The 12850-nt window shown below is 41.2% G+C and overlaps 1 protein-coding gene across 2 annotated transcripts in view; it reads left to right on the top strand.

Moving 5' to 3' along the window:
- Positions 1 to 324: 324 nt before the first annotated feature.
- ANXA3 (annexin A3) overlaps positions 325 to 12850 on the top strand; it is a 53500-nt gene continuing 40974 nt past the window's right edge. Inside the window, exons 1-3 of one of the 2 annotated variants that reach the window (XM_060012299.1) lie at positions 325 to 439; positions 1796 to 1917; positions 3392 to 3444. In XM_060012299.1, the coding sequence (XP_059868282.1) occupies positions 3430 to 3444 (15 nt within the window). In that variant the 5' untranslated portion in view covers positions 325 to 439; positions 1796 to 1917; positions 3392 to 3429. The remainder of the gene's footprint in view (positions 440 to 1795; positions 1918 to 3391; positions 3445 to 12850) is intronic. The other variant, XM_060012298.1, reaches the window with a different exon arrangement.

The raw sequence follows: 12850 nt of genomic DNA, 5'->3' as shown, positions 1-12850 counted from the left end.
AGCTGTTCGTCATCCCGTACCAGGCCCTGAGCTTCTTGGGAGTGGGGACTGTCTGATCTCTGAATCCACAACGCCTAGAACAAAACAAGCTTGCACAAAATCTGAAGAAAAGCTTAATGTAAGTTAAGGAGAAGTGAAAATCGAGGACATGGGTTTCACTTTGAGGATGATGCGAGACTAGGGCGGTAGAGTTTTAAAGTCGCCGAGGGCGAAGGGCCGAAGGCGCGCCTGCGCGGAACTGGCGCCCGGACGGCCGCGGGGCGCGGCTTCCCTTTCCCAGCCTCCGGTGGCGATCAGGTGGACTCGGGAGGCGGTGGAGGGGCGGGAGGAAGGGGCGCGGTCCGGCCACGGGCGGGAGCGAGCGCGGAGCAGCGTTGTCCGGGGCGCACTCCCTCGCTGGCCGCTCTTCCGCACGCCCGTTCCTGGGGCCGCGCTCCAGGTAAGTTCAACCTCCCCCGCGTCGCCCGAGCCTCACCAGCCACCCCGGCTGCCCCGCAGCTTGGAGCAGGGTCGCGCCTCGGCCGCTTCCCCCGCGAGCGCAACGCGGCCACGGGTCAGCGCTGGGCTGGCACCCACGCCACGTACCGACCCGGCTGCGGAGTGCAGGGCCCAGGGGCCCCGGCGGGCGTGGAGGCCACCGCCCCCGTTTCAGAATCGAGGAAGCTGAGGCCCCGAGCAGCAGAACTGCCTGTCCTGGGAGGGTCACCCAGTTCTGCTTGGGGCGGGGCGCAAGCTGACCAGCTGTCCCGGCGCCCTCGACCCTTGGCTTTTCGTCACAGATAGCCGCGCAGGGATACAGTTGGCCATCTTGGCTCCCCCCACCCTCAGGTCTTGGGAACAGAAAAAGAGCGGAGAGTCGGAATGGTTCTCCCGGTCCCTGGCGTCGTAAGAGGGGCTGGCTCCAAGCTCTGTTCTGAGGACTTGAACCCCACCCATCCTTGTGAGCACGTCCCTCCTCTTCACTTAGGCAATTTACTTTATTTCACTTAATTTTTTTAGGAGGTAGGATAAAAGTGTATTTACATATTGGGCTTTGGGAGTCCGAGAAGTTTGCTTTTCCATGAAAAGACTCACCTTTTTCTTTGATTCCAAGAGTCTGATTCACTGCACCTGAATCATTCCCCTGGCATTTGAGTCAGCAGGTAGAGCATCTGAGTGCTTGTTTGCAAGTGACCATATATAGGAAATTGTGGTTTCTGCCGGGTCAAGGAGCTTCTGGGTCTCTGGAGGCCCCTCGGGCTGCTAATAAGAAGGTTGTAACACTGCCCGGCTAAATTATTTCCAAGGATTTGTGTTCTACACAGTCAGACTCTGTCCTCTGCCAGAGCTACATTTACAACTTTCTAAAAATCAACTTCATGAAAATTGTAACTCATAAGAACGTTATTCTGCAAAGATATCGCCATTGGCTTTCATGAAGGCAGAAAACTTCAAACTGACGAGAAAGGAAATTCAAAGATGTAAAGAAAACCAGAAGCTTGTTCCCAGAGCCGCGTGGTTCTGTAGAGACATCGGCGTAAATATAGGGACCGAGGAGGAAGTAAAGGAAATGATGTAAACGCTCTAATCTCTTTCAGGAAAGGATGTTTAAGGTTCTATTGTTAGGTCATTTAGCCTCCACTGTGGAGTAATTTTTCACTTCTTAAAACTGAAATCAGTAGTAAATGTTTGTAATTTACAAATTATACTGAATCAACACATATTGAGCATTAGCTTTGACAGTGTATGGGCGGGGCACTTGGGTAAGGCAGAAGCTTGGGGGTTAAATGTATACCCTTGGACTGTGACTGCCTAGGTTCCGTAGAGGGACACTTACTCGCTGTGAGACTGGAACGTTACAGTACAGTCGGCCCTCCGTAGCCGCGGGTTTCAAAGTCGAACCGCAGTTGGTGAAATCAGCGGATGCAGAACCCGCGGGTAAGGAGACTGTACTGTGCCTTTGAATATAGGGACCTTGAGCATCTGAGGATCTGGGTAAACGCGGGGCAAGGTGGGGGAGGGGGCCTGGAACCGTGGATGCTGAGAGATCGACTGTACCTCTCTGCGCCCCAACTTCTTCATTTGCAAAGTGGAGATGTTCTTAATGATACCCAGCTCCCCTGGATTATTGTGAGGCTGATATCATTCATTCATTCATTCAATAAGCATTTTTATTTAGTACTTTTGTGCCTCAGTGAAAAAACGACAAAAATCTCCAGCCTTTTGGAATTGACCTTACAATGTTTCTTAATTTTTTTAAATTTTAATTTATTTATTGGCCAAGCCGTGCAGCTTGTGGGATCTTAGTTCCCCAGCCAGGGATTGAACCTGCCGGGCAGTGAAAGTGCGGAGTCCTAGCCACTGGACCGACAGGGAATTTCCTGTTGTGTTTTTTTATATTACCTGCAACATAGTAAGAACTCAAAACATTAGCTGATGTGATTACACATATTATTTCATTTAGTGCCAGCAACAGCCATCCTCTCCCCTTTTTACAGATGAGGAAACTGAGGCTCAAAGAAATTGTGTCTAGCTTTAAGAGGCAAAACCAGAACTAATGATATTTTGTATCTGCTGTATATTTAGAGGGATGTAGCCCTTAGCCCTTGTAACTAGAAAGCTGACTGCCCTCCCCTACAGAAAGCCTGAGAAAATCAAGTCCCTAGAAATATTTAAATTCCAGAGACTAATAGTGTCATTTCCTATTGCGCATTGCTCTGGGGCTATCACTGAATTTTTAGAATATTTTGTTCCCGGTAAGGGTGGGAGCAACTTTATTTCTAAGCCAATCCTGGAGATTTGCCAGCGTGTTTGAATAATGTCTACATATGAAAGTGTGTCTGGGTTCCCAACCAGGCATCCATCAAAGAATTGCCCTTTTTCACCTATGGGCCCTACTAAGGCCTGGACCTTCCTCAAAGAGCAGGCATGTCTGTTTATAACAGGCTGTAGACTTGAAGCCTTGTAAAATGTAAATGAAGATTCACAAACACAAGGGATCAAACAAGCCAGCTGAAAACTGGGGGAGGGGGACAAGTTTATGTTGTTCCCTATGATGGTAGTTAAAAGAAGTCAACAATCATTGTAGTTCTCCTGGATGTTAAATGAGTCAAAAATTGCCTCCCAGGAAACATATTTGCAAACCTCTTAGGTGCAGAGATTTTTCTTCTCTCTTGTTTTGAGCCCTTCCCAGGTCTAGCACAGTCTCTTGTAGATAGATAGTTGGTGTTTGGTGATGTTTATTTAGCAAATGCAGTACTTGATGTTAGAGAAACATCCTCTTCCAGAGGTGGTTTCTCTTTGAATGTTGACTTCTGTTTTCTGGATTAGAGATTAAGGGTTAGGCTGAGATTATTGTGTTCTGAATCCCAGATTTATACTGTTCGTACTTTTTTTTTTTTCCTTTTAATAGGTTAGTGTGATCTCAACTCAAGAGAAAGGTGGGATATCATGGCATCTATCTGGGTAAGTAAAAATCAAACCTTCATAGCACAGTAACTTATCTGAGTCAAATCAAAATACAGAAAATCAAAATATTAAAAAATTTTATAAGTTGATAAAAGGTGTATGTGAAAAAATTAACATGCCCCAAAAGCTAGAGGATGTCTAAAAATAAGAAAATATTAAAATGTATTGTAAAGGTACATAGTTAAAATAATTTGTACTGACACCAAAGCAGGGAGGTCAATAATAGAGAATAAATTATGTGATTTGGGAATTTATTATAAGAAAAAGACATTTCATATCAGAGAGGAGAAGATGGCTTATTCAATAAATGATGTTAGGAAAACTTCTCACTGTTTCAGGGAAAAAGTAAATCTGTATTCCTTCTCCCTTCTTACATGAAACTAAATTTCAGATGAATAAAATACTGAAATGAAAAAGACAAAATATGGGTGAATTTTAAAAATAATCTTGGAGTGGGGAAGGCAGTTACAACCAAGATACAAACCGAAAGCCTAAAAGAAAAATATTGATCTATTGAACTAAATACAAATTTATAATTTATGATGGCAAACAATATATTAGTGGAGTCAGAAGACAACCCACAGGAAATAGTATTTGCAGCACATTTGACAAGAGACTCATTTCATTAACATAAAAATAACTTCACTACGTCAATAAGAAAAATGAACTCGATGGAAAAATTTGTGAGGGACGTGAATAGGATACAAAAAGAATTATAAATGTCCAACAAACATATGAAAAGGTGCTATACCTTACTGAGAAATAAAGAAATGTAAATAACACAATGAGAAATCATTTCTATCTAAGTATTGGTAAAGGTGAAAAAAAATGTAAGAAGACCAGTGTTGCAGAGGATGTGGGCAAGACGGGCACTCTCATACTCTGTTCATAGGAGAGTAAAGTTGGCACTCTTTGGGGATGGTATTTTGGCCATATCTGTCAGTGTTTAAATGCTCACCCTGTGTAACCCAGTACTTCCACTTCTGGGTATTTATCATATAGATACACTTGCATAAGGTTGAAGAAATAAAGACTGATGGGTGTTCATTTGTACTAATGAAAATACACAGAATAAATGGCCATCCATGGGTTATGATATTTCTCAATTGTAACTTATAGCCATTTTTATGTAATCATTTAAAAAATGAGAGGTCCGCTGTCTATGTATTGACAAAAAAAATTCCAGAGATATATTAATCAATAAAAAAAAAAAAATCCAGTCACAGAATAGTACATACAGAGTGATTCTGTTTTAGAGAAAGAAAAAAAGAAAAGAAGAAAATAGACACATAAGGACTGTATTACATGAAAACTTTCTGGAAAGGTGGAACTATGAGCAGGGGCACCTTCACTTTCAGTGCATGCATCACCTTCTGTGCTCTGATTCTTTTTTTTAAATTTTTTTTCTTTTTTTTTTTTGGGCCGTTCACACAGCATGTGGGATCTTAGTTCCCCAACCAGGGATCGAACCCGAGTCCCCTGCATTGGAAGCACAGATTCTTAACCACTGGACCACCAGGGAAGTCCCTCTGATTTTTTTTAATGATGAAAATACATTGTATTTTATAAGCGAGGGGCAGAGAGGCTTCGAGAATAACCCATATGGAGGCATGAGCAGGCCTTGTTATGTGTGGTGTCGGTGTCGGTAGATGTGCTATTGTGAGGCTTTTCTTGGTCCCAGATTATTTTCTGTCACTGGCCAGTAGGCTGATCTCCCCCTTTCCAGGTCTGAAATTCCTGCTGCTGTTATGGATATCTAGTAGAGTCAGATGAAAAAAAATTTCATCTCTCCAAAAAATTAGTCTCCCTCTAGCCCTTGTCCATTAGTGAATCGACATGGAATTAGTTGTTCAGGCTCTACAGCTGACACCTTCCAAATGGCACATTTCTGAAGGGCTGGGAGAGACCCAGGTGAGTGTGAGAGAGGGTGTATTTGTTTCCTACTGCTTCCGTAAACAATCACCACACATTTAGCAACTTAAAACAATACCCCTTTATTATCTCCACACAGTTCAATATGTTAGAGCCCAAAATGGGTCTCATAGCGCAAAGATCAAGGAGTTGGCAGGGCTGCATTCCTTTCTGAGACTTTGGGAAGAATCCACCTCTGAGCTTATTTAGGTTGTCGGCAAAATTTAGTTCCTTGCAGTTGTGAGACTGAGTGCCTTGCTGGCTGTCAGTGGGGGCTGTCCTTATCTCCTGGAGGCCATTGCCAGTCCTTGTGTGTGGCCCCCTACATCTCAGAACAGCAGCGGTGCATGGAGTCCTTCTCACGCTTGCAGTCTCTCTAGCTTGCCCTTCTGGGACATCTCTCTTCTGCCATCCTCTATTTCCTCCAGCTGGAGACAGTTCTCTGCTGTTAAGTGCTCACATTATTAGATTGGGCCCACCTGGGTAATGCAGGCTAGTTTCCCTATTTTAAGGTTTGGAACCATAATTGCATCCTCAAAGTCCCTTTAGTCATGTAACATATCACATTCACAGGGTCCAAGGATTACCGTGTGGACATTTTATTGGGGAGCCATTATTCTGCCCACCACAAGGGGACGGTAGCATTGGGCATCAGGCAGCAGGAAAGAAGGGACGGGAATAGACTAGAAAAGGGAAGCTGTGCTGTGGGCAGGAGGGGAGATTGGGGAGCTCGAGTGAAGAAAGAGGCCCTAGTCAGAGAGGGGCTCCTACTGCCTCGCTTTTTCTTTCCTATTTCCCTCCTGTCTCAAATTAAAGAACTAACATTTATGAGTGAGATATCTGAGAGCAAATATTAAAAACAACTCAGAGCTACTATGGAAAACAGTATGGTGATTCCTCAACAAATTAAAAATAGAATTACCATATGATCCAGCAATCCCATTTCTGGATAAATATCCTAAGAATTGAAAGCAGGATCTTGAAGAGATGTTTGCACACTTGTGTTCATAGCAGCATTATTCACAATAGCTAAAAGCTGGAAGCAACCCAAGTGTCCGTTGATGGACGAATAGATAAACAAAACGTGGGGTATGCATATTGTGCAATATTTAGCCTTTGAAAGGAAGGAAATTCTGACATATGCTGCAAACATAGATGAACCCTGAGGACATTATGCTAAGAGAAATAAGCCAGTAATAAGAAGACAAAATACTGTATGATTCCATTTATATGAGGTATCTGAAGTAGTCAAATTCATAGAAACAGAAAACAGAATTGTAGTTGCCAGGGTCTGTGGGGAGGGGGAAAGGGGAATTTGTTGCTTAATGGATATAGAGTTCTAGTTCCATACAATGAAAAAGTCAAGTTCCGGAGATCTGTTTTACAACAATATGAATATTCTCGCCGCTACTGAACTGTACACTTAAAAATGTTTAAAGTGGTATATTTTATGTTACACTTTTTTTTAACCACAATTTAGAAAACTCTCAGATTTCTGTAAATACTCTTATCACTGTTTTATCTGTTCTCTTTTTCCCTCTTAACACAAAAGCACATACACACCCAAACACAAATGAGCAATCAGTCCATGCTTTTCTACAACATGGTTGATCATTTGTGTTTACCAGTGTATGGTGAGTTTATTAGAGTGCTATGATCAAGAGGGAAGATTTCGGTTGCAATTTCAGTACATTACTGTTGGAGATGAAAGATTAGCTGGTTTCCTGAGTCTGTATATTCTATCTAGGAGTGTTGGAACCCTTTCATTGTTTCAGATGTTGCATTACTATTTCCTTTGTTAAAATTTTTGAATATGGTAGCCACACTTTTCGAAAGTTTGCATTACATAACTTTGCTTTTATGAAAGATCTGTGTTAGTACAGACACACATTGGAGACATTGCAGTTTGGTTCCAGGCCACTGCAATAAAACAAGTATCGCAATAAAGCAAGTCGCAAGAAGTTTTTGGTTTCCCAGTGCATATAAAAGTTATGTTTTGGAAACCATGAAACTCCTAGAAGAAAACATTGGCAGAACACTCTTTGACATGAATTGTAGCAATATTTTTTGGATCTGTCTCCTAAAGCAAAGGAAGTAAAAACAAAAATAAATAAATGGGATCTAATTAGGCTTAAAGTTTTTGCATAGCAAAGGAAACCATTGACAAAATGAAAAGGCGACCTACTGAATGTGAGGAAATATTTGCTAATGATATGACCGATAAGGAGTTAATATCCAAAATATAACAACTCAACATCAAAAAAGCAAACAACCCAATTAAAATGTGGGCAGAAGACCTGAATAGACATTTTCCCAAAGAAGACATGCAGATGGCCACCAGACACGTGAAAAGATGCTCAACATCGTTAGTCATCAGAGAAATGCAAATTAAAACCACAATGAGATATCATCTCACACCTGTCAGAATGACTGTCATAAAAAAATCTATAAACAATAAATGCTGGAGAGGGTGTGGAGAAAAGGGAACCCTCTTGCACTGTTGGTGGGAATGTAAATTGGTGCAGCCTCTATGGAGAACAGTATGGAGGTTTCTCAAAAAACTAAAAGTAGTTTAGTTTTGACCATATGACCCAGCAATTCCACTCCTGGATATATATCCCAAAAAAACCCAAAACACTAATTTGAAAAGATACATGCAGCCCAATGTTCATAGAAGCATTATTTACAATTGCCAAGATATGGAAACAACCTAAGCCATCAACAGAACAGATGAATGGATAAAGATGTGGGGTGTGTGTGTGTGTGTGTGTATATATATATATATATATATATATATATACACACACACACACACACACACATACATACAATGGAATACTACTCAGCCATAAAAAGAATGAAATTGTGCTATTTGCAGCAACATGGATGGACTTGGAGGGCATTATACTGTGTGAAATGTCAGACAGAGACAAATAATATATGATATCACATATGTGGAATCCAAAAATTCAACAAACTAGTAAATATAACAAAAGAGAAGGAGAGTCATAAGTATAGAGAACAAACTAGTGATTACCAGTGGTGGGGTACAATATAAGGGTAGGGCAGTAAAGAGGTACAAATTGTTAAGTATAAAATAAACTATAAGGATATATTGTACAACATGGGGAATATAGCCGATAAAAAAGTTATGTTAACACTATACTGTAGTCTGTTGCATAGAATAGCATTGTCTAAAGGAACAATGTACATACTCTAATTTAAAAATGTTTTATTGATAAAAAATGCTAACCAGCATCTGAGCCTTCAGGGAGTCATAATCTTTTTTTGCAGTAGTAACATCAAAGATCACTGCACACAGATCACCGTAACAAATATAGTAATAATGAAAAAGTTTGAAATATTGCTGGAATTACCAAAATCCGACACAGAGACACGAAATGAGCAAATGTTGTTGGAAGAATGGCGCTGATATACTTGCTTGATGTAGGGTTGTCACAAACCTTCAGTTTGTAAAGACACAATATCTGCAAAGCAAAATGAAGTGCAGTAAAGACATGATATGCCTGTACCTCTTTTTGGTAACTGAAAGAAATTCAAAGAGGATTTTTGCTTTTATGCCGTCAATGTATTAAAGTAGGTCTTTCTTAAAACTGAAGTGGCATAAAATGAACTTTTGAAAATCTGGGGTATTACCCTTGGCTTTACACCATTTCAGCTTATGGAAAGTTTCATAGAGATGCTCTGCATTAAGATAACGGGGGAAACCTGTGTATCTCTGTTCAGGCTTGGCTTCTACTACTTCACCCCTGATGAGAGGGCCTGGTATCTTATCAGTTTGTACTCTTTGAACTCAAGGTCTTTGTCAAATGTTGCCTTTACATCTATAGCAAGCACTCAGGCAACACACAAATGAGAATGTCTTGGAACATTTTTATTAAGATACCATAGCAGTATTTTTCCTATGTGTGCCTTCTACAAGGCTGGCTTTCTCATAGGAATACTCTGAGCTCTTTGCTCCTTGGTTAATTCCTAACTTACTTTTACAGAATAATAATGAATGCAATAACTATTTGAACCCTCAAATTAATATTTTTATTATGCTACTAAAATTTTTCAACATTAGCTCATAATCACTATAATCATCATGAACTGTTGTAACATCCGAACTAACTATATACTCTTCCTTCCCCATTCCAAATGCTAATTTGCAAAATGAGGAAGGGGAACATAGCAAGACTCTGGAACCAAGGGATAAAAGAAACTTTATCAAAATAGAACTTCCTGTTAACATGAAGGAGTTCATCCAAAGGGTAGCTAAACAATGAAAGCAGTGTGTACCTAGTGCAGTGGGCTCTACCGGAGCAGAAAGAAGACCATCCAGCCACAACCCCAGTTCTACTTTTCATGACTCTCTAATTGATTAAAAGGCAAACTCCTGAATATGACCTTGAGCAAATTACTTAGTCTCTTGCTATGTCTGTTTCCTCATCTGTAAAATAAGTGTAATAACAGTACCTACATCATCTAGGCTTTGAAGGCATTCAATCAGTTCATGTGAAATGCATGAACAGTACCTGGCATGTAGTGAGCACTCAGTAGATGTTGTAATCATTATCATTTCGGTATATTAGCTTTTTTCTAAAAACATATTCCTTGATACTTAATATCCCTGCAAATGTTTTAGTGAGGAAGCTTCTGCCTGTTTCCTGGGCCTGGTTTTAGTACACATCAACAGCATCCTCCTCCCCACTGGAATGATTCTCTCAGAGCCATCTGAAGTCAATGGATTTTCCCCTAATAGATGTTTTCTGACCACACCTATTTTTAGTATTTTCTTGCATTTATGTGTGTATATATATATATATATATATATATATATATATATATATATATACTATGACTATTTTTTAGAGGAGTTTTAGGTGCACAGCAAAATTAAGAGGAGGGTACAGAGGTTCCCCACATGCCCTCTGTCTCCCACACATGCATGGCCTCCCCCATTGTCAACATCCCCCACCAGAGGGGTTCATTTGTTGCAATTGATGAACCTACACTGGCACATCTTTATCACCCAAAGTCCATAGTTTACTTTACAGTTCACTCTTGGTGTTGTACATTCTATGGGTTTGGATGTTTATATGCATTTAAAGGCATTCTGTGGGTTTGGAGGCTTATATATATTTAAAGATAATGCTCTGTTCTCACTCCCAGTGGGTGGACCGCAGTACAATTCTGACACTACCTAGGACTAGCATCAGACTCCACAGGTTTAAGGGCTCCAGCCTCACTTCAGACACCAGCGGCAAGTCTCAGAGTCACCTGCTGTTCTGACCCAGGGGCTATAAATTAGGAGGTTTCCATGACCCTGATCAGTAAGTCTCTAGAACACCTCGTAGAATTCACTGTAAGTGCTATACTTACCATTACAGTTTTTATTATAAAACCTACACATAGAGCAAACTCTGGAAAGGCCCTGGATGCAGAGCTTCCAAGCCCTCTCCCCGTGGAGTCAGGGCACCTCACCTTTCCTGCACATCAGTGTGTTCACCAGCCAGGGAGCTTCTCTGAGCCTCGGCATCCAGAGCTTTTTCTGGAGTTTCATTGCATAGCCGTGACTGATTAAGTCACTGGCCACGATTGAATTTGGTCTCCAGTCCCCTTGTGTTCCCGAAGTGCCAACCCTCTAATCACATGGCTGTGTCTTTTTAGTAACCAGCCTGATGCTACAGCTATCTCATGGCCCACCATGACTCACCTCATTAGCACAGTAAAGACAATCCCATCGCTCAGTAAATTCTAGTGGTTTTTGAAGCTCTGTGGCTGGAACCCAGGACAAAGATCAGGTACATCTTTATTATCCCATAAACATATACCTTACATCAAGGCTGCAGAGAGTTTTCAAAACGTCATATTCCTATATTTTTTACTAAAATGCTGTCAGCACTAAGGTACTGGTTATCTTAGGCTGATCGGAGGAAGCTCTGATTGGAAGTTACATCTTTAATCACAAGTAAGACTGGGGGAAGTGAGTTAATGTTTTGTAATAGTTACAGATTGGCAGGCAGGGTCACTCAAAACATGGGGTCCATGAAGAAATACAAAAAGGGATGCTTGATGGTGGAAAGGTTGGGGAAGGTTTATCTAAGGTGGAAACTTGCTAATAGGAGAAGCTACCCCATCATAATAAGTCCTTGGTGAGAATTAGAGAGCACAGCTTCCCTTCCCTGCCTCATCCTTCCTCTCTTTCCTGGGAACAAGATTGGTGTAGTTTGACACATGAGGATACAATGTTCCCATTTCTGCAGAGGAAGGACACCAGTGGTAGGGCTCCCAGGAAAGGTGCAGTCTGCTAATGTGGAGGGAATTTTGGGAAGGCAGTGCCTTTCAAATTCTGCCCCATGGATGACATCAGCCCCAGGCATTTGGATGTTTTTGGTACTGGGTACAAAGGATTCGTAAGAGCCCCATCCACTTTCGTATTTCTTGCTTTGGTGGGACATCCAACTAGACCTTTCTTTCCTAGTGTGTTTGCTCTTCCCGACCATGCAAATTTAAACCGCGTATGGAGAAGGCACCTGTGTTACATGCATGTGGATGTGCTGAACTTCTTCTGTGGTCTCCCTCCTGTCTACTGCATCTCAGGGCTGGATGATCTGGCATATAACTGTTTTCATGGAAATGGACTTTTCACATCCCAAGCAGTATAGGCATCATGCCCGATTAGGTGCTTTCGACATGATCGTAACTTCCTATTTGGTGTGTGTTTCAAACCACGGTTCCTGAAGCTTCTTTAGGTAAATACTGGCACTCAGAGAGTTTCACAAATGGTCCTCTGCAGGAAGTTAATGAAAAACAGGTTAGACCTGGATTTCAAATCAAAACATTTAGAGCTTTGTTTTAGGACAAACCCTGGAAAGAAATACCATACAATCTGAGTGAAAAGAGAGAGGCTTCCTGGGAATGAACGGAATGAACATTAAAGGGCTGCTCTTTGCCACTCCCTGACCCAAGCTTAACCACCAAGGAGGGAGGGTCCCTCTTTTATATTTAATTATAATAAAAAGTGTAATTTGACAATCTAACTTGTTGCTGTTGAAAACGTTTTAGATTGAGAGCAAGGAATATGAAGAAGAGAAGGTATCATTTGACTCTCTTGAAAGTCTATTTTTTTTTTTTTTTGGTGGATGCAAAGCAGTTAGAAAAAATAAGTATTTTAGAGTGCTGAGAAGTAAGATTAATACAGAGGTCTCACATGAATTAAGAGAGTCAAAAGGGTAGAAAATTCTCAAGTCTGCCCCTTCCTCGATTCTCAGATCTTTGCTCCTTTCATCTTCAACTATTTGTGTTTGATTAAATACCGCGCCTAGGTTCTGGAGGCATGTTTAAATAAGAGTAGTGACAGTCTCATGTGAACAGGATCTACAAAAGGTGAAGAGTGCATTTGTCAGATTTTTGAGATATGGCATGGAGCTCTGAAAAGTCTGGTAATGGCATTTGAGAATTATCAAAGAAAACAAGACCCAGAACA

Source organism: Delphinus delphis, chromosome 5, assembly GCF_949987515.2.
Source record: "Delphinus delphis chromosome 5, mDelDel1.2, whole genome shotgun sequence".
NCBI classification, from domain to species: domain Eukaryota; kingdom Metazoa; phylum Chordata; class Mammalia; order Artiodactyla; family Delphinidae; genus Delphinus; species Delphinus delphis.
The sequence above is the reverse complement of the archived record's forward strand: the minus strand, read 5'-3'. Positions and strand labels throughout refer to the sequence as shown.